This window comes from Drosophila ananassae, chromosome 3R, assembly GCF_017639315.1.
Source record: "Drosophila ananassae strain 14024-0371.13 chromosome 3R, ASM1763931v2, whole genome shotgun sequence".
Taxonomy (NCBI): domain Eukaryota; kingdom Metazoa; phylum Arthropoda; class Insecta; order Diptera; family Drosophilidae; genus Drosophila; species Drosophila ananassae.
The window spans coordinates 15,140,216-15,161,176 of record NC_057930.1 but is presented as its reverse complement, the minus strand read 5'-3'; the positions used below and the strand labels follow the sequence as shown (position 1 = coordinate 15,161,176).

At 43.9% G+C, this 20,961-nt stretch overlaps 5 protein-coding genes across 6 annotated transcripts in view; 3 read left to right on the top strand and 2 right to left on the bottom strand.

The window, feature by feature from the left end:
• The window catches only part of LOC6498501 (inactive dipeptidyl peptidase 10), a 33,500-nt gene extending 21,917 nt beyond the window's left edge, over window positions 1-11,583 (top strand). Inside the window, exons 4-16 of one of the 2 annotated variants that reach the window (XM_014906674.2) lie at window positions 306-420; window positions 572-666; window positions 1,981-2,108; window positions 2,174-2,385; window positions 2,648-2,915; window positions 3,417-3,530; window positions 3,626-3,749; window positions 3,849-3,963; window positions 4,089-4,203; window positions 4,387-5,456; window positions 5,528-5,832; window positions 6,071-6,181; window positions 7,184-11,583. In XM_014906674.2, coding sequence (XP_014762160.1) covers window positions 306-420; window positions 572-666; window positions 1,981-2,108; window positions 2,174-2,385; window positions 2,648-2,915; window positions 3,417-3,530; window positions 3,626-3,749; window positions 3,849-3,963; window positions 4,089-4,203; window positions 4,387-5,456; window positions 5,528-5,832; window positions 6,071-6,142 — 2,733 coding nt within the window. In that variant the 3' untranslated portion in view covers window positions 6,143-6,181; window positions 7,184-11,583. The remainder of the gene's footprint in view (window positions 1-305; window positions 421-571; window positions 667-1,980; window positions 2,109-2,173; window positions 2,386-2,647; window positions 2,916-3,416; window positions 3,531-3,625; window positions 3,750-3,848; window positions 3,964-4,088; window positions 4,204-4,386; window positions 5,457-5,527; window positions 5,833-6,070; window positions 6,182-7,183) is intronic. The other variant, XM_001962919.3, reaches the window with a different exon arrangement.
• A 2,385-nt stretch (window positions 11,584-13,968) lies between these two features.
• LOC6498502 lies at window positions 13,969-16,242 on the top strand. Its single transcript, XM_001962920.4, has one exon. It carries the CDS (start codon window positions 14,066-14,068, stop codon window positions 15,017-15,019), a length of 954 nt encoding a protein of 317 aa, XP_001962956.1. The 5' UTR covers window positions 13,969-14,065; the 3' UTR covers window positions 15,020-16,242.
• On the bottom strand, window positions 16,214-18,227 carry LOC6497000 (equilibrative nucleoside transporter 1). The gene has a single exon (XM_001962921.4). The coding sequence runs from the start codon at window positions 17,726-17,728 to the stop codon at window positions 16,361-16,363; it is 1,368 nt and encodes a 455-aa protein (XP_001962957.1). The 5' UTR covers window positions 17,729-18,227; the 3' UTR covers window positions 16,214-16,360.
• A 342-nt stretch (window positions 18,228-18,569) lies between these two features.
• LOC6498503 (tRNA (adenine(58)-N(1))-methyltransferase non-catalytic subunit TRM6) lies at window positions 18,570-20,071 on the top strand. The gene is made up of 2 exons (XM_001962922.4): window positions 18,570-19,640; window positions 19,695-20,071. The coding sequence occupies exons 1-2, from the start codon at window positions 18,671-18,673 to the stop codon at window positions 20,036-20,038; spliced, it is 1,314 nt and encodes a 437-aa protein (XP_001962958.1). The 5' UTR covers window positions 18,570-18,670; the 3' UTR covers window positions 20,039-20,071.
• Window positions 20,057-20,917, bottom strand: LOC6496999 (cytochrome c oxidase subunit 5B, mitochondrial). The gene is made up of 2 exons (XM_001962923.4): window positions 20,546-20,917; window positions 20,057-20,486 (listed from the first exon to the last, which is right to left on the bottom strand). The coding sequence occupies exons 1-2, from the start codon at window positions 20,727-20,729 to the stop codon at window positions 20,203-20,205; spliced, it is 468 nt and encodes a 155-aa protein (XP_001962959.1). The 5' UTR covers window positions 20,730-20,917; the 3' UTR covers window positions 20,057-20,202.
• Window positions 20,918-20,961: the final 44 nt, after the last annotated feature.

Here is a 20,961-nt window from a genome sequence, read left to right as displayed (position 1 = left end):
TAGAACTACCATTAATATTTATAAGTATATGTATACCCTACCCGCATATATTTTAAAAGAATCTGAATACATTTTTGTGTAAATACGTTACGCTCATTTTTGTCTCTTGTCTGTTTGTTTACTCTTTTGCAAAAATTTGTGGCTGCCCGATATATAAATTATCCTTCCCCCCGCACCATCGAAACTTTTATGTTCAATTCGTTGTTGCTGTTGTATATGTTGTTCGTATTGGTGTTGGTGTTGTGAATGAGTGTGCTTGTGTGTGCAGAAGACAATCTATAAAATTTCTACATTTATCAAAAAAGGTGCTGCTCACGCCCCCCGATGAAGGACCTCGCGTCAAGGGGCAGCGCATCAAGCTGCAGGACATCGTCGATGGCCTCTTTTTGCCGCAACACGCCAACGGCAGCTGGATCGATGGTAAGTGTGTTGTGCGATTCAACGGTTTCATCATTCCATCGTCCAAATCGCTTTTAATTTCCGTCCTACTTCTTTTTTTTTTATTCCTCGCTCTCCTTGATATTCCATGATGTTTTTGTTGAATGTTGTATGTATTTTGTATTTTTTGCAGGCGAGGAGTTTTTGTACCAGGACCATTTGGGTCGCATCTGTCTGCTGAATGCAGCCAATCGCTCGGAACGTGTCCTCATGTCCAACGTGACATTTGTAAGTACATTGCGATCCTCCAGCCCCATGTCCTTAGAAATCCTTTTTGGCCCCTGTTTTTGTCGCCGGCCACTATTGCCGCCGTTTGTTTGCTTATTGCTTATCTCTCTCTGAGCTGAATAAATATTTGCCCCATCTTATTTACGAGTCGGGGAGTTGTCGGAGACCTAGATATAGTCCAAGGAGTGTGGGAGTCTGGAAGTAGGCGTGCCGCTAGGCAGATATCTCAAGTGTACACACTCGACTTGGCAATGTTAACTGATATTATGGCGCACACAAAAGTGGGCGAAACAAATGGGCCAAGTTATCGTTCCTGGCCGCTCCCCTCTTCCCATCCAGCGATAACGATAAAAGGCAAAAAGATTTTTATGTCAATGGCTGGGTAAACACACACATGTGTGTGTGTCTGGTTGGGAGGAGGGCGGTTGAATGGATTCGCGGGAAAACCCCTCACCGAGGTAAAACGCTTTCTAATGAATAATGCCCTGGCTTGGAATTGGAAAAACAAACAAATAAAAGAAACTAAAGGAAAAGAAAATGAATGAGCCAAAGCCATACTCTGCGCCTTTGCCAAGTTGGCAAGCGAAAATTTTTGAGTGCCTGAAGGGCCAAAAAATATGCAGACAGTGGCGGTGCAACAAGTGCTGCCTGCCAGTCAACAGTTGCCAGTTGAGTGGGAAATAATTAATGTGCAGCCGAATCCAAGGCAGCAGCCAGAAGGCTGAAGGCAGCAGGCAGACTGTCGAGTGAGCAGTCGAAACATTCAACATAATGGCAATGCATATTCATAGACCGGTTAAGGATCTGGGATCTCCAGGATAAAGTTATTTCGTTCGTTCATAAAGTAAAACAAGAAATGAGCAATGAATAGCTAAATAGAAAGCATCAACTCAGGCTCTTGATTGAGTGCTGTTAGTCTACAGATAGAGAGAAAGCAAATTTGCTTTTGCTCGGAAAGCAAATTAAGACAGCAGACAGCAACTCTTTGGCAACATTCCGTATTCAGAATACAGTATACACTATAGAGGGATTCCGGTCCATAAACAATGCCGCAAATTTCGAAAATTTCCAAGGCCCAAAGCCCAAGTCCCACCTCAACCCATCTATCCGCCAAAAACTCAACCAGCTTCCGCCATTTGCGAGCGAATCAGAAAAGACCATTAAAATTTTAATTAAAATTGCGTATACGCAACGTGTTCACGTGCCACGTTCACTGAATTGCTGGCTGAATTGTCGGCCTCCTCTTTAACAGTTTTCCACATAATTTGCAAGCAAACATTTAATAGCTCTCTCTCTCTCTCTCTTTTCAACTAGAAAACCCTGGCCCCCTTCACTTTCACCATATCGGCGGACAAGCGCTATCTGCTCCTGGCCCAAAACGTTGTGAAATTGTTCCGGCACTCGTACCTGGCCCAGTACACGCTCTACGACATTCAGACCAGGTGAGTACCCAGCCAGGTGCCAGTTGTGTGTGAATTTTAGCACTTTCTCCGGTAATCCCCGATAGCGAGAGCATCAAGCTGCGCCACAGTGGCCACCAGGAGGAGTGGCCCTATCTGCACTACGCCCGTTTCACGCCCTCCGGGAATGCCCTGGTCTGGGTGCAGAGCTACGATATCTACTACAGGCAGGAGGTTCGCAGTCCCGTGGTGCATCGGATTACCCATGATGCGGTGCCCGGAGTGGTGTACAATGGCATTCCAGATTGGTTGTACGAAGGTAAGAGGAATTATTGAAAGGCCTTCTTGAAAGTATTTCTTTCTTTTATAAAAATTTTAATTTCTTAAAAAGTTAAGCCATTTTTTTGACTGAGAGTTGGGGCTATTATAAGGTATACCCTAACAGTTGGAAAATGAATACCCATATTGCCTTGGATGTAATCTGAACTGAGCATATTACGTGCTATAATGCCCCAACTGGACAGCCAGACCAGCCGTTCCAACTTATTTCAATTTCCCGTTTCGCTCTCGCCTTTTTGCAGAGGAAATCCTTCATGCAAATAATGCGATTTGGATGTCCGACAATGGCCAACTGATGCTGTATGCCACCTTCAATGATACGCACGTGCAGGAGCAGCACTTCGCCTGGTATGGAACGACGGGACCGTCAGGAGGAGCGGCTGCAGCTGCAGCAGCAGCGGGTCTCGGTGGCGGCGGTCATGGAGGCGGAGCAGGGTCGTCAGGAGGCGGAGGTTCATCGGCCGGAAGTAATCCGCACGCCAACCTGTACCCGGAAATCAGATCCTTACGGTAAGTCGTGACCCCATTACGGCCAGGGAATCGGCTATATCACTTTTCGATTATGTGTTAATGATGCCCCATCCCCGGGCTCTGGGTCGTGTGCCAGTCGTTAGACCTAATGGCCTTATAGCCTTCTAGCGTCACGCTTAAAATTCATGAAGTGACAGTGGGAGGACCTTTTCACAGGTGGATTTGGATGTGGAGTCGGGCCATGCCTGACTGAAAGTTCGGGGCATTAAAATTAGTTTTCTGCCCTAAGACAAAACAACTTCACAAGGCTTCAGGGGCCACACACATATACCCAACCCATATACCCAATATACATGTTGATCCCCTGTCAATTGGGTTTGATAAATTGCCTGGGGTGGAGGTCAACATCCAACGTCCTGTGTCAGAGCAGTGCCGAAAGGTTGTCCAATTAAAGAGGGTTGAGTCATCGTGAAGTAGGCAAGCCATGGATGGATTATAACATAATGCCTGGCCATTGTTTTGTTTCTATTCCGGTGACAGCTATCCCAAGCCAGGCACACAGAACCCCACGGTTACCCTGCGCGTAGCTGACTTGAAGGATCCCCAGAAAGTTCACATCACTGACCTGCGGCCACCGCAAATTCTGGCTCATGAGTAAGTAAAGAATTCGGTATAAGTTTGAATAATTTATCGATATTGTATATTACTTAAGTTACTTAATGGAATACCCTTTCTTGTTTCCCATCCAGAGACCACTACTTTAGCAGCGCCAGTTGGGTGAGCCACTCCAAGATAGCCGTAGTTTGGCTGAACCGACCGCAAAACATCTCCGTGGTCAGTGTCTGCAAAGCCCCCACCTTCGAGTGCATTGAGGTAGGTCCTGGCACTAAACGCAACTACCCACCGGTTGGGGCCAAACTAGCTAACGAACCCCCAATTAAACCCAAACCACTCTTATCGAATCCGTTGCAGACCCACCGAGTGAGCGGCGATGGACGCGGGTGGGTGGACACTGTGGCAGTGCCGCTTTTCTCTTCCAACGCCAGTGTGTATGTGGCCATCTCACCGCTGCGCGACGGTCTGTTTGGTGAGTCATCCATATGCCAAATTGTCCTTGTTCCTTCGAGTGACAAAGCCTCTTTTCTGTCCCTAACTCTCTGGCCCGTGCTACTCGTTCTACTCGTTTACCAACCACTACCGCCTTAATCACAGGCTATTTCCGGCACATCGTACACGTGGACATTGACAAGAATCGGGTCCTGCCCCTCACCCACGGGCCCTACGAGGTGAATCGATTGCTGCACTGGGATCAGCTGGATAATTGGATGTAAGTGGTTGTATGCCAATGAAAGTGCCTTTTCCCTCCTCGAAGTGCAAATCGAGGTTTGATGGGGAATGCCACTAAAATTTAACGTTTTTGTATCAAGTACAGTCTGACTTATCGCATTTATCAAAGGAAAAAGATGGATTGGCGATAGATCCTTATGATTTGAGTATTTTTATGTTTCAGCTACTTCCTTGGCACTCCTGAGCGTCTTCCCTCGCAACAGCACTTGTATCGCGTATCCGCCCTGCCAGCCCGCCAAGGCCAGGCTCTGCACAGCCCCGACTGCCTGACCTGTCCGCCGGTAACGCAACGGGCCGATGGCGTCGAGGAGGGCCACACCAAGTCACCACCGAAACTGGTCACCGCCTGGGACGACGACTGGGAGGACTCTGAGGAGGAAGAGGTCCAGCAGGCTCCGCCTGCGTTGCCAGTGGAACAGCAACGGCCCGGAGGCAGGGGTCAGAGTGCACCGCTACCACCACCGCCCAGTGACTGTCTGTACCATGAGGCGCAGTTCCCACACTCCCTGCAGGCGCGCTATGTCCTCATCGATTGCCTGGGCCCCGTCGTGCCCACCTCTATCTTATATGGCCTGAAATCCACAGGTCCTGCCGGAGGACCCAAAGCGAAGAGGCAGAGCACCCAACAGGAGGAACCACCGACGGAGGGAAGCGGGGAGAAGCCGGCTAGCGAAGAGTCCCCCAAGTCTCAGTTTCTGGAGCTCCTAGTCACCGTTCAAAACAACACACGGCTTAAGGAGAAAATGGCCAAGACAGCCATGCCGCAGGTGAAGACCTTCCCGGTCATGATCTCCGGAGGATATCACGCCCAAGTCCGCCTGTTTCTGCCGCCGGTCCTGCGCGAGGATGAGATCACCCGGTATCCCACCATTTTGCATGTGTACTCCGGCCCCGGCAGCCAGCTGGTCACCGACCGCTGGCACGTGGATTGGAATACCTACCTGGCCGGCAGCAAGGACTACATTGTGGTCGAGATCGATGGTCGTGGCTCTTCGGGTCAGGGCTACCAGCTGCTCCACGAGGTCTACAAGCGGCTGGGCAGCGTGGAGGTCTCCGACCAGCTGGAGGTCAGTGAGTACCTCCGGGATAACCTCCACTTCATCGATGCTCGACGTATGGGTGTCTGGGGCTGGAGTTATGGCGGCTACACGGCTGCCCTGGCCCTGGCCGGACAGCAGTCCATCTTCCAGTGCGGAATCAGTGTCTCCCCGGTCACCAACTGGAAGTTATATGGTAGGTTTTACTTCCTAGAGATTATGATAATGAGTTTTCCTTGAAATCTTTTTTTTATCCTTCCATCACAGACTCTACTTACGCCGAAAGGTATCTCAGTTTCCCCAACGTGACGGACAACTACAAGGGCTACGAGGAGAGCGACCTCTCCAAGTACGTGGACAACCTGAGGGAGCGCCAGTTCCTTCTGGTTCATGGCACCGCCGACGACAATGTCCATGTCCAGCAGTCCATGGTTTTGGCCAGATCTCTGACCAGCAAGGGAGTGCTCTACAAACAGCAGATATATCCCGACGAAGGTCACAGTCTGTCGGGGGTCAAGCGACATCTGTACCGCTCGATGACCGCCTTCTTCGAGGATTGTTTCAAGAAACTGGTGAGTGGGTCTGCCCCAAAAAAATATAGTATTTTTTGTATTATATTCCACTCTCCTACCACAAATATATATATATAAATATATAACTCTCTCTGTTTCTCCTGCTCTCCAAAATATCAAAAATCAATAAAAAATTATCTCACAAACTCACCGCCAAAAATACCACAACAATTGCCATTTGATTTTGGTTTACTATTTTTCGGTTGTTGTTTTCGTCCTTTCGTCCCCCGTCGTGTAGATCGATCAGCAACAACAAAATCAATCAGATTCCATGGATTTCCTGGACTTTCATAGTTTCTATGGCCGTTAAGCTTGATAATCCATAATCCCACATCCTAGCCGATACTAGGTACAGTCGCCGTTGACTATTCTTGTCCATCGTACTTTTGTCCTCGACGTCGATTCTATTTCTTTCCTTTTAATTTCCCATTTTCGATGTTGTTATTAGTTAAAGATTATTTTAATCTTTAAACCATTTATCGCTGTTTCGATGTCTTAATGTTGAAAGTCTTGAATGGGGACCTGAGAAAGCTTAATGTTAATCCTTTGTTTCGTCTTGCTTGTTGTTGGAAATATTTCTCAAATATATATTTAATGTAAGCGCCTTTATTTCATTGTTTACTTCTTACCCCGTTACTGCCTTTATTCAATTGTATCTTATAGTTTCCTGTTTTTTGTTAATTTAAGACTGAATGTTATATTTGTTACACTTTAGGCTTAGTTTGGATTACCGGCCGAACCTGGTCTTAGGTCCCTATCCCTGGCGGCTTCTAGTTGAATTTAGTTCCGAGTTTATTTTTAGTTATCCTTGTCTCCGTTTTTGGCTCTTGACTGCTTTTTCGTATGAGTTCCCATCATATCCCCTTATGCTGGAGCTTATTTTTCCTATTATTATTCTGAAAGTTACGCCTTGAATATTTATATATGTATTGTTTTTTTTTTGTTTTTGGCCTTTACCCCCAAATTCCCGCAGATCCTTTGTTTGGTTCGAACAAATTGTTTTGGCTGTCCTACATACGAATGTATCCTTTGGCGTATGTTTGTGTGTCAATGTGTGCGGGTTTGTTTCTTTTCCTTTTTTGTGTTTTGAGCATTGTTTCCTTTTTGTCCAGGATAGAGACACGAAACACACACAGACTCAAACCTGCTACTTTACCTAAATGTTTGCCTATGCTTTGATTGTGCTATATAAATATATTTCACGTAAAACCAACATGTACCCTGTTCCAATTCCATTCACTTACTCTACAACTCTATCTAACTCCAACTCTGTCTGCTATTCAATGTCAAAGAGTATCTGCCATTTAAAGGACTTTATTTTAATGGAAATTATTTGAATTCCCAACAACAGGTGCCGCCGGAGTCGAAAGCTGGCCTGGGAAATGGCGGCGATATGCAACAGCAATAAACATAAATTAGGGAATCAGCAGCACCGACAGAGGAAGCAAAAAAAAAAATAAACATAATTCTGATAACAAAAGTATGGAACATAACAAAACTTCAACCGGAACGTGCGAACGTAATGTTTTTTGTAAATTGCATTAAATGTGATTTATCATTGACACACCAACACAAACAAACACACACACACATACAGCCACAAAACACAGACACAGAGCCAGTTAAATGGCAGGACAACAACAAAATAAGAGAAACCGAAACAGAAGCAAGAGCAACTAAGTTAAATGGCATTTTGTGTAAAATTAATAAGCAAAACAGCAGCAGCACCAGGAGCAGCAGCGAAATTGAAAGCGAAACCGAAACGAAATGAAAACGAAATGCCAAGTAAGTGTGCACAAAGAGAAGCATAAACAAATAACTGTATATGTATGCGGACAAAGCGAACAAAATCAACATGGTTGTGAAAACATAACTCACACACACACACCCACAGCACAGAACAGAGCCACACACAAACACGAACAAGAGAGCGGGTGCGAGAGAGTACGCAGAAAGGTAGGCAATAAAAATTTACACATGCGGCTTTTCTCCTGTGACAGGTGTGACATTTCAATGCCCTTACAAAGGGTATTCCCAGGTCCAGCAATCCTTTGGGCAGCAATTATCTATTACTTTGATTAAGATTTAAAGTTAAAAAATAATTTTTAGTAAATCATTTTTATATTAAATAGTGAAATCTATCAAAAAGCAATGTTGTATATTTATTTTGAAAACCATAAGAAGAGAATATGACTCTTCGCCTTAAAAAAATTTTAATAACCTTAAGTCGTACTTGTTTCATTTCCTTGTAATTTATGCATTTTTTGCATAAACTTCCAATAGAACGCAAACAGAAATAAAATTGAAAAACAAATTTATTGAAAACGGTAGAAGCAAGGCAGCATCTGAGGTTGAGCTACCAGTGTTTGCACGGAAATGGCCAAGCATAAATCAAATCTGACAACATTCTAAATGACATTTTCGGATAGTCGAATGTTTTTATATCATTTGCCCAGGGAAAGTTTTCGAAAATGTATAATGGCTCATATGGGACGGAAAGCGGCCCATAAATTGCCACTGAATTTATGGACTCTCCTCTGATAATAAAGAGTCCTGGCCAGGATTCGAAAAACTGTTGACAGAACCAATGATTGAAGTGACAATTTGTGTACTGTACTTGCTTCGGACATTAAATATTCATTCAATTTTATTTCAATTCGTCTCTTGTTTGGATAGATTAAATTACGCTTTTAATTTCGTTTTCGTTACTCGTAAATTTGATCATAAAGTTTACTGCCAAAAAAAAAGAACAAAAACAAGAAAAAAAGAAAAATAAACTGGATAATGTCCGAGAGATGAGCCTGGCAGGGCAAGAAATTCGTTTTGCAGTAAAGTTTAATTAAATCAAACGAAATAAAAACGCAGCAATAAATAAACCATAAATAATTGAAATGAAACGAAACGAATACTTTCGAATAAAAACTGAAATAATTGCATTTTCAGTAAAGCAAATGAATATGAAAAAAATACACACAAATGGCCAAAGTTAAATTAAATTAAACATCGGAATATCGGAGTATAAACTATGAAAATTAACTCCACAGAACTTATTAAGAAAATAAACCAATTAAATAGCTTAAATGCATGTAAGTAGCGCAATAATATTTAAAATATTTAATTATTAAAATAATGACTTTGTGTTGATTCATACTTTTTTTTTGCCGAACTTCGCACCGAAGACGAAACAAAGTACATTTCTAAACAAGAGTAGTGGCAGTAGTGTAATCCAATTCCCAAAACAAAATACGAGTATATACTTAGTTACTTAAGTCAAGGTGAATTAAAGAGATCAAGTGAAATGAGAAAAAGGTCAAAAATAGCTGCGATACACGTTAAAAGTAAATTTAAAATGAAAAAAGGACACAACTAAGCTCGAAATAAATGCCAACTGCGACTGAGACAGTGGCAGGTGGAACAGAAAATGAAAGTACGACTCTGCAGCTCAAATGACACCGCATCGCACTATCCTCAGTAGTCTCAATTAGTAGTCTCCCCCTTGGTCCACCCTTCCGCCCATAATAGAGCAATATGCAAAAAAGGATTAGCTTTAATTAGATATTTGGCACACGGTACACTTTTCAGAGCGCGCCAGTTAATTAGCAACCGTGGTTGCGGCTCTTAATTATGACGGTTGGCCAGGATAGGTTTCCCAGGAGATGCGGCTCGGCACAGCCGGAACACATACAGTATTCCATATCTAATATAGAGTTGGTTTGGAGGACACTATGAGCCCAAAACTGGCAATAGACTCGAAGCCAAAAGGCTATAAACTCATCCATTAAATCAGTTCAAGTTGTGAGCAAACAACACTTTAGCAATTTGCGCTACATATTTTTGCAAAAATATACAAGTGCATAAAAATACCAGCAGTAGCAATCCTCATGGTTTAGAGTTTTTGCCCCCCAACTTTCAGGGCAATTTTAATAATAAAGCCGCGTTGGTCGCAAAATAGGCTCCGCAAAAACATAAACCCTCCGTACTTACAAGCCTACCATTCCATACCATACCGTACCATAGCGACCCACAACCCACTCAGGTAGGCAGTGATGTGTGCTGGTGTTGGAAAATTGCAAGCCAACATAAATTTATGTCTGCCTGACACTTTTATGTGCGACGCTGGCGGTTTTAGCTTTTTACGTCCTTTCGGTCGCGTTTTTAGACGTTACAGTGAAAGAAATAAATTCTACTATTTACTAAAGAGAAAATAATCAAAATGTAGCTTTAAAATAGGGTTTGAGTTTTAAAGTTAATGTTTCAACAGTGCATACTTTTTTTTAATTTTTTTCATAGACCTGTTTTAAAGTTTAGAATCGTTTTAAAGTGTAGTCAAAATCATGCCAATGTTTGGCTTAGCCTGTCCACAATTAACTGGCGAATGCGAGCACACAGGTGAGCAGAGTTTCACCTGGACATCGTGTGTGTGTTTGTGTGTGTGTGTATTCGTGTAAAGGCGCTTATTTTTAGCCTGAAAGGTCGTCACAGCTGTGCTGCCTGTAAAAGGACAGCTGCTGCTCTGAGTCCAACACCCACACACCCACGCAGGATAAAGGATAAAGGTGTTTGCTTTAAATGGGCCTAGGTCGAACGTCCTCCCCAGTTCCTTTTCCTCCACTGAGATGAAGCCATAAGTGCGATGCTGTGTCAGAGAGTCCAAAAGTGTGTTATGGATATTTATGAAAACAAATATAAATAAAACGATACCAAGAAACCAAAATTATTTAAACGCTTTCTATGTAGTGTACTAAGGACCAATTACCAAAGAGACATGCGGAAATAATTAATGAATATACCATTAAAGTAGCAGTAGAGTATTACAAAATTTGCAATATATACATAGAACCACATACGGCATAATAAATATTGACTCAAATACCATTTAGTAATTATACAACCAAATATATATACACCTTACAGCGTATACAAGAAAATCGAGAAAAACTTAATAAATACAATTAGTTTGTTTAGTGGATCAAGTGTTTGCATTATTCGAGTTACAACCTTTGAAAAAACCAATCCGAAAACCAAAAAATATATATATATATTTAATGAATTAACTCTGTACTGTTAAAATACTATTAGCTCAAAATAAAGCTCGTCGTCTGGGACGAGTGGCTCTGTATAAAATGAAATGGTAAACTGTAATATACACCTACGAATAAATACTTAACTAACTAACTAACTAAGTTTTAATACTTAAAACTTAACTTTGATATATGATAAATATATTTTATAAAAAACTTTTACTCTTAAACAATAAACAATTTTAATACTCTGTCTTCAGCCTTACCGTAAACGAAATAAATGAAACTAAAAAAAAGTGAAATAACTCCTTAAGTAGAGCTCCAAAAGCGCATGTGCAATGAAATCTAGCCTAACCAATGTAAGCCTAAAACCAACGAAATCTATTGCAAGTTGTTAGTTATGTTTATCTATGTAAATAAGCTTTAAACTGGTTATCTTAATATTTCTTCAATATTTTGATTTCTTCAACCAATTTCGTTAGAGAGCGTTTGAGTATTTGAGTCGTTGAAACCAAAACCAACCGATAACGAAAACAAAAACCTTTGTGATCCAACAAGTTTCTTCTCTTCCATGAAGCAAAAACCAAATGTTACCAATATTTAAAATAATTATGTAATTACATTAACTTAATTAGCTGAGACGTTCAATGATTTCGACAGGCATTTAGTAAAGGAAATATATGAACAATGAAGATACCTAAAATAAATGAAAGTATGAAAGCCAAAAAAAGGACAAATTCGTTGTATTATTTACGAGGACTTGATGGCTGAGAGCTTTCTCCGCTCAATGCCCGGCTGGGGGATACAAAATAATGTCGATCAACTAAATCAAATCCACACCTCTTGGGTCCGAATTAAAAATGAAATATTGCACTGAATGCCCCCCAAAAGAGTTCCATTGAATTGGCGATGCCGACGTGTCTGCGATTTGCGGCAAAAGTGGCCAAAAGCAAGAGCCGAAAATCGAAAATGTAAACCGTGGAAAGGCCGGCTTGGCAATCTGCATAAAACACGTAACGAGTTGCAATGGCTCCCCCCCCTTTGTTGGCTACGGCCCAGTAAGGACTAAAAGGCGGCACGCAAATGGCCACAAAATGTGCGCCTGGCATGCAATGACCATCGGTTAGGGGCCAATGGACAGGGACCAGGAGGAGGAGCGGGTGGATAAGGTGGATGGCTGGGAACCTTCCTACTACAAGCTGGCAAACTTTCGACTTAATTGGCCAATTGTTTGCCAAGGCGATGAGAAAGAAAAAGTGTTGCATATTTGATGCCGTTTTACACATTTCTCCATTTTAGTTTGCTCCTTTTTTGTCCTCACCCGGGGAAGCCGTGCCAAAAAAGTGGCAACTTTTAAGAGTCCTCGTTTTAACAGCTAATAATTTATCGGTGTGTGATTTCGGCAAGCGTCTAATTGCCGCTCCAGCAAGGCAAACCGAGGAGAGGCGAGGCGAGGGTGTTGCCTAACGGTTATCGGGAACAAATATGGGTATAGCGTCCACTATAATGCACACTATAATGGCATGACCGCCTTGCCTCCCCCAATCACGCCCATAATTGAGCCGCCACAATGGTAATGTCCGGGCACAAATTGCTGGCCACTTAAACAGGGGAAACCCGAGACCAGCAAATGCGGACATTGGACAGTGGACGGTTCAAGGCCGGCGATTAGAGTCACGTATGACACTCCTGGTCCATTATCTAATTTAAACAATAGCTGCATTGCGGATATGACATGGTTTTTAAATAACATGAACTCCAATGACTAACTAGTAATTACTAGCTTCAAAACTAGCTTCTGATTTTTTAACATTTAACCTCTTGGATACAGGTCGTATGAATAATATTCTTTGAAATTGTAAAGGACGCCATTTTATTTTTAACAGGTGGTATGAGTAATGTAGCCCAAGTGACCTAGTCTCTATTTCTTTTCAAATATTAGTTTACCTTAAAACACCACATTCAATTCGATATGTGTTCGCTTTTGTTCAGGAAAGGTGTCGGCTTTCAGCCAAACATGATGTAGGTTCAGTGACCTAATTTCTGAGTCCAATTTATGGCATCTTCGATAGCTGAAATGCAAATTTTAAGTGTTTGCTTTAATTTTTTGTGCCGATTCGTTATTCTGAGCACACCAGCCATGCATGTTCGAATCCCTACCCCGCCCACCTTGGCGCTAATGCCAATCAATTGCTGTCCAATGTCCTGACAAGGGTTCCTCCAACTGTTTGGCTATTTTTGCGACGAGCTCTCGACTCTCTGAAGGCACTGCCAGCCCCCCACTGCCAGCCAGCCAAGGAAAACTCAGCACTGTTGCAGGATAATGCCTTATAAACGGACGCACAATACATAAATAATTTACATTTCGCATGGTCACGCACAAATCATGTGTGGCCCACTCTCCCCGATCGAACGGGAGGGGAAATTGGAATTTGGCCGGGGGTTGGGGTTGGCGTTCGATTTTAGTCGGAGGCGTACCAGAGGATGCCGCATGATACGTACAAAAGTGACAGTCCAACATGGAAACCCACTCAAAATGTTAATTGATACGTCTGCAGGGCGTCTGTGGGCCACGGGGCATGCGGCTCCCAGCTCCGCTTTCGGGTGGCAAACAGAAACTTTTCACTTTCTGGCACTTATGTTTATAAATAAAATAGTATTTACATTTACTATTTATAAAAATATAATATTTAATTTTTTAAATAATACATTGTTTCTAAAAGAAAATAAAACTATCTTCACTTCTGGATTACTTTAAGACCCACAAAAGCAAGAATCTTTCTAGTTCCCATCTACATTTGTTTCCAGTCTTGGGAATAATAAAATAATTTATATTCACGTAAAAATAATTATGCTTTTTTAAATAATAAACTTTTAACTTATAATATAAACTTTGTAAATTTCGCGCCAACAATTATCGCTATCGAATGTTATCGGCTATGCTGGACACAAAGCGAAGACACAAACCTACACCATTTCAATAAAATCGAATAAACTGTTAAAGGAATTATTTAAATCCAACAAAGACTGGAGACTTACTTTTAATTTTGAATTGGAATTCTAAAAGAAAACTTTTAAGTTTTCTTTGTCAAATTATTTTCATCAAATATTTTTAAAAATATCGAAAGCAAATCTGCACAAAGAATATCGATAAATTGTTATTTTTGTTATAATTTCAACAGTTTCGTCAATAATTTTATAAAATACATCACATGGAGGAATTAAATGACGATTGTGTGTGCCACATCCTAGAGTTCCTGCCACTGACGGAGCAGATCAAGATGGCTCGCCTGGCGCCACGGTTCCAAGACCTCCTCCAGCTGATGGTTTGGAGGAAGCCCCGCTACCGGAAGGTTTCCGTGTCCGATTCCATGCTGGAGCCCCTCAGCAAGGAGGATTACCTGTACTTCTTCGAGCTGACCAGCTCGGCCATGGAGGAGTTGTACATATGGAATGTCCACAAGAAGGCCTTCGATTCATACCTGGGTCGCCACCTGATGCGCCCCGAGCTGAGCTTCTACCTGCGCCGAGACTTCACCAACCTGAAGGAGCTGTGCATCGCGGACGACAGCATGAATAATAGCATGATCAACACAATATCGAAGAACTGCCCGCAGCTCCGTAGCCTGAGTGTCTCCAGCGCCTACATAACTGGAAAGTATATAGTAAACCTGGTCCACCTTGAGACTTTAGTGGCCCGCGAGTGCTCCGTGGAGCTGGATCTCCTAGCGGAGCTTCTGGAGAGGCTATCTCTTAAGCACTTGGACCTTACCGCAAACCGGCATCCAGTGGAAGAGACGCTACTGAAAGGAGGGGGTAGCCAGCGACTGGAACGGCTCGGGCTATCCGATGCCGAAGACTATGGCTTTCCGCTGGCGGACCGTCTGCCCCAGCTGACCACACTGGTGGTGAGCTACACGAAAATAAGCCCCCAGGAACAAGTGAATATGCTGGAGACGACGCGTCAAAGAGCGAATGGGTCAGGTGGAAGGTTTCCCAAGCGAATTCAGTCCATTCTGTGCAATGTTGTTGATGTCGAGGTGGCTCTGGAGCAGATCGCTGGCCTTGAGAAGCGCCATCCCCGAGATGCGCCAAAGTTCAACGAGCTGCTAAAGATTATGTATTTCTTGGAGAAGCCGCTGGACGGCGATAAGAAACTAACATGAGATTGGCCCACACACGTGGCCTGAGAATAGAAAATAGCTACTTGATGTCACCTCACTGAGCTGGAACTGATATGTCTGATATGATTATATGCTATGAACTTCTCGTTAGGGTAATTATGTGTCTCTGCTGATAAGAATGCTAGTTTTGGGGGCGTCGTTTTTGTTTACAAACAATGTTCGGCAATCGGCGCCATTTGAAACTATTAGACCTGTGAGAGAAAATAGCTTAGCTCCCCAAATAAATATTTATTTATAATCCTGGGGTGGGGTATTTGCCTGCAAGATCTTAAGTTGAATGCACTCCTATGGAAAAGTATGCAAATTAGAGTGAGGAAGGTATGCCTTAAGTATTTGTTGAACATTTCTTAGTTTCTATTTATAGAGTTTAGCCAAATCTTATAAATTAGTAGAAAACTACAATCTGAAAATCAAAGAGATAAGGAAACCCATATCCTAATCACCTTTTCAATTATACAACCAACTATAAAAATCGAAACGGCCACTTCAGGCTATAATAGTTTCTATCTTTTGACAAAACCCACGTTTCAACTTTTAGTGTAATTTACACATTCATTTGAAAGTTATTTTATTTATTTTAAAGGTGAACATTTTGACAACTGAATGCAATATATTCTAGGTGTTATGTGATCGTTTTTAATGTTTCCATGGCAACAAATATCAAATTTATGAAGTGCTAAAGTGTAACTGAGTAAAGATTAAGTATTAAGTTTTATTGGTTTGTGGAATCTATTGGATTATGACTTGTAACTATATACAGATTAAAAAATAAATTATATTCACTTGTATAAACCAAAAGAGTGGCAAGAAAATTGTATTATTCAACTATGAACTAATCTGCAATTAGTTAGAAGTCATAAACCAGAACATCCCACTTTCCCAGATGCAGTTTGTTGCTCCAATTTCCATGTTTATGTGCGAGCACATGTGTGCCAGTTCTGTATAAACATTGTGGTTTGATGTTCGCCGGATGAGGCTGTGATAAAATAAACCAAATATTTTGTTGACCTGTCGGACCCCTAATTGATTCATACAATCGCCAATTAGGACCCAATTGCCAGAAGTTCTTTGATCTTTGGGCGGAGCGACATCAACCACATGGATAATAGGCATTTTTGTTATTTTATTTTTTAATTGTTGTACTATTATATGTTAATTTTAAATGCAGTTGATGAATTGAAATAAAAATTAAAAACTTTATTGAATGAAACGCGTTAAGAATGGATTGGTTAAAATGCAAAACCAACTGGCCAATAGCCTACGAACTATAATCAATGCGGGTTGAAATTTGTCAAAGAGGCATACATAAATAATTATAAATTGTCACACGACGAATCCGGGTCCCAGATATGAGAACATAATTCCGGAAAAGATGCCAGTTATCAGCATGGCGGCGGCGAACATTCCAGCCGTTGTCTGATACTTGGCAGCGACCGATTGGGGGGCATACATCATGCCTAGGGAGCTGAGATAGCCGGAGCTGTAGGCCATCAGAGCACCCATTCCCCAATAGATCCAGTCGTTGTCGATGTACACGGTCGCCGATCGTATGGTGTCCGGCGGCACGTAGTTGCACATGAGGAACAAGGGGATGAAGACCACACGCAGCACCACCGGCAGCCAAAGGAATCTCGGTTTGGGCCACTGCACCCACGACGTGGTCAGACTGCCCAGCATAGCGAACACGTTGAAGGTCAGGAAGCAGGTGATGAGAACGAAGAATTCACTGTCGATGGCAAAGTCTGGATCGGAGCGACGGACATTCGACTGGATGGCCGGGAACACCGATAGAGTCACGAAGAACGTCAGGAAAATGTTCAACAGCTGCGGCGATGCCTTCTTGAAGATCTGCCAGTAGGGTACTTTCAACGGCTGCTTGGACTCTGTCTTCTTTTCGCTGTTGTGGCTGAGGCTCTCGTAGTGCCGGAAGAACTTGTTCAGGGGCAGGGCAAAGTACGTGTCGAAGCAGAGCAGCAGCACTAGGATGGCCGTAACAAAGTAGTAGATGGCCTGGGTCCTCTTCGAGTCGAAGGTCTGGCAGATCAGGATGAGCGCGGATGTGAAACAGCCGCAGATGTTCGAGCCCAGGACAACGGCTCCGGTGTACTTAATTGGCAGAGTTGCCGCAATGCCATAGATGGTGTTCTGATAGATGCCATTGCAGACGTTCAGCAGCACCACACACACCATGGTCGTCCAGAAGAAGACGCCCGGCCACTCGGACGAGTCCACCATGGCCAGCACAATGGTCACCAGCAGAATGATCAGCTCCACGACGATGCTGTAGACGATGCGGCTGGTCAGGTCGCCGCCGAAGCTGACGAAGATGTTCAGCCAGTTGAACAGGACGTTGGGAATCTGCGAGGCGAAGCCCAGATTCTGCATGAAATTGGTCCGATAGTTAACGTCCGTGGGCACTGTGTTGTTGCCCAGCTTGAAGTCCTCGAAGTAGCTCTTGGCCGTGATGAACATGTTCCACGGGAGCAGCGTCCCCAAGCCGTGCAGTAAAAAGATGTAGAACACGATAAGGTACTTGTCCTTCGGGATAGGCAGGCCCAGAATTCCAGTGGATACGGAGGGCTTGCTCTCCACGGGCGGTAGCTTTGATTCCCATGAGGGATTCAGTGTCACCGGAACTGGACCCTGCTGCTTCCCGATGAACGGCAACTTCTCCGATTTGCTCTCCGCCATAATTATGCTGCTACTGTTTGTGAGATTGAGCCTGGTTCTGGTTCTGTTTCGGTTTCTGGTTCAAGTTATGCGGGCCACAGCAGTTATTGGGGCGTAAACCAAAAACTTGCGCGGTCAGTTATTCTCGCTGGTTGACCGACGACGGGGGACGACGCCAAGCCGGTAGAAGGGCGGGATGTTTGATTTTCGGGCTCCTGTTTCGAGCCTCTCCTATTTCAAGTTTGTGGAGAACCCATGCAGGGGGTTAGGACGATCACGTGGCCGGGAATTACGTACTAGCTCGCTTGGAGGCAACTGCAGTGCCGAAGAACCGACGGGGCGGGCCGTGATTATAGAACAGATCGAAGAGGCATTAAGGCACGCGTTTCTTGTACTCGTTATCTTGGATTATCGCCGACAAGTTATCAGCGATACAGTGTACACTCCATCGGAGATGTACAGTTAACTGGAGGTTAGCTGGCAGTGTGACCGAACACTCTTATTTTTTCCCAATCGATTTCTCAGCAACAGGTACCATCACTACACCAGTGCTGGCACAAAAATCTATATGAAAAGGGCTAACTTTTGAATTGAATTCTTAAATATTAAAGAATTATAAGAATATTTAGATAAAACTATAGAGATAAAAATTTTAAGTTTTGTTGTATTATTCTTGGTAGTTCAAGATTAAGACAAGAACAAAGCAACTACCCTGTTACTTTCTCCTAAAAATCTTACTTGAGGTTATTTAATTTTTAAATATTGCTACATTAATAAATGAACCTTAATAAATTTGCTTTTAAATAAATTTGTTCAGATTTGTACAGAAAAAGATAGTTAGATACTAGCTTCACAAAAATAATAGCTAGAGAGGCATCACTGCTTCCGTCATCTCCTCAGCGGCTTTTCGTTGTTTTCAAGAAAAGCACGTTGTTTATTAAATTATAACAGAGATTCGCCACCATGTCCACCCCCAGCATCCAGCTGGGCGACTACATAGTCATCCAGCGTCAGAAGTACACGAAACTGCAAAAGTTCGGCAGCCTGGACACCACGGCCACGCTGGGAAAGGAAACCCTCGAGCTGAAATCCCTGCTAGATCAGCCCTATGGCTCTACGTTCAAAATGTGCGTCAAGGAAACGAAACCTGGGAAACGGGGAGCCCAGCGCCAACACGCCCTCGAGCTGTGCAGCGAGACGGAGCTACGGAGCACCCGGGAATTGCTGGGAATCTCCAGCAGCGGAGCCGACAACCGGGACATCTGCGACGACGGGGAGGCGCAGGCTCTCAAGCCCTCCGACATTGAACAGCTCCGGGAGGAGTGCAATGGATCCAGCAAGATCATCGAGAAGCTGGTGGAGAACTCAAAGACTTTCCATGCCCGCACAGAGTACTCCCAGGAGAAGTACCTTCGGAAGAAGGAGAAGAAGTACTTTGAGTTTGTTCAGATCCGCCAGCCCACCATTCGACTGATGGTCGATATATTCTACAGACAGGATGCGGAGAAGATAATGGGCATCCGAGTGGACACGCTCTCGCAAATCATTTCCTACTCGGGCGTTTGCGGCTTTGGCAGCTATCTGCTCTACGAAAGCGGCACCAATGGCCTCTTGCCAGCTGCCATGCTGAACTCGATCGGAGCGGGAACCGAGGGCACCCTGGTGCACATGCATCCCGGCAACGTGCCCCAAAAACAGGCTCTATTGGCACTGAAACTGCCTCTGGAACAACAGCAGCGGTGCGTTTCCGTAAATCTGTACTCAGTTTTGAGGGAATTCTATCAGGGAGGAGAGTCTAAGGAATCGGACGTCCCTCCGACGGAACCCAGTGAGGTGGAGACACAGGAAGCTCAGCCGGAAACCCCCACGGAAGAGCAACCAGAGAGCATAGAACCCAGCACCAAGAAGCCAAAGCTAGATGACAATCAGAATGGTAAGTGAAGACTATATCCTGCAGGAGTGGGAATAACTAAAGTCCAATTTCTAGGCTCCAAAGGACCTCTTCGATGGCAGTTGGAAAATAAGAAAGCTGCCGCTCTCATGCATGCCAAATTCGACAGCTTGGTACTGGCCGCCAAGGAGCACCCGACCAACATTCTCGAAGCATTGCTGCCACTCGTGAAGCCATCCCGACCCGTGGTAGTCTTCGGGACATGCAAAGAGCTCCTGCAAGAGACGTACATGGAGCTAAAGGCAACCGGAAAGGTGACAGGACTGCATCTAACATCCAACTGGCTGCGCACATACCAGATCCTGCCGAACCGCACACACCCCGAGGTGAACATGAGCGGGAACAGTGGCTACCTGCTGACGGGCTACACGCTAAAATAGATTTAATAAATGTAGGAGTTTGTGTTGATAATATCATGCAATGTTTATTGTCCGTTGTGGTTTAAACCAATGGTGCCCTGCGTATGTCGAGTGTGTGAAATCTGTGTGAAAGTGTGAATATGTTCGGGTGTACAGCGCTCTGTTAATGTATCAGGAGGAACATTTTAGATTGGGGAAACATTCTTAAGCACAAAGTAGTGGCCGCACTCGCAGCGCTTGGGCCCCTCATCCTTCTCAATCCACATCCACTTGGCGAAGCGGTCGTCCAAGCAGAGGCAGCCCACTAGGCGGTAATCGAAAGCCGATGGCAGCACTGTAGGATCATTTTCGCGTCCTGAACCACGTCTGATGATCTTTCCAACGCCCCAGGGATCAGTGCATCCCTGCTTGGCGAGCTGCAACTCGCGCTTCTGAATCCCGGTAACCAGTTCGTCATCATCAATAAGAACTGATTGGAATGGTTGGCCTTAGGGTCCTTGCGAGATTAAATAATCCTTCTCCACTCACCTGACTTCTGCACCTGCGTGGTGGAGATGGGACGCGGTCCCGGTGCTGCTCTTCCACCCGACTGCGGCTGCAATCCCAGGCGACGCAGCAGGGAATTGAGCTTACCTTCTCGTTGAGTCAAATGCGAAATAAGACGCTTGGAAGCGGACGGAGCCTTGAGCCAGCGCGAAATGTACGAGGACATTTTTTCAGTTTTGCTTATTTGCTCCGATTTTTATGTGACAAAAAAATAATTGTGGGAAGTGGTGTTCCCTTCAGGTTTAGGTTTGGAATGAACACTGGCTGGTATGCTGGTTACGACGTTGCTTGATTTTGTCTTCCAAAGCCTACTTATATTTTTAAATTTTTTAGGCAAGGGTTGCTAGGATTTCAACTTGAATTTCGGTGGCATATGGAAGATACCTTGACCTTACTAG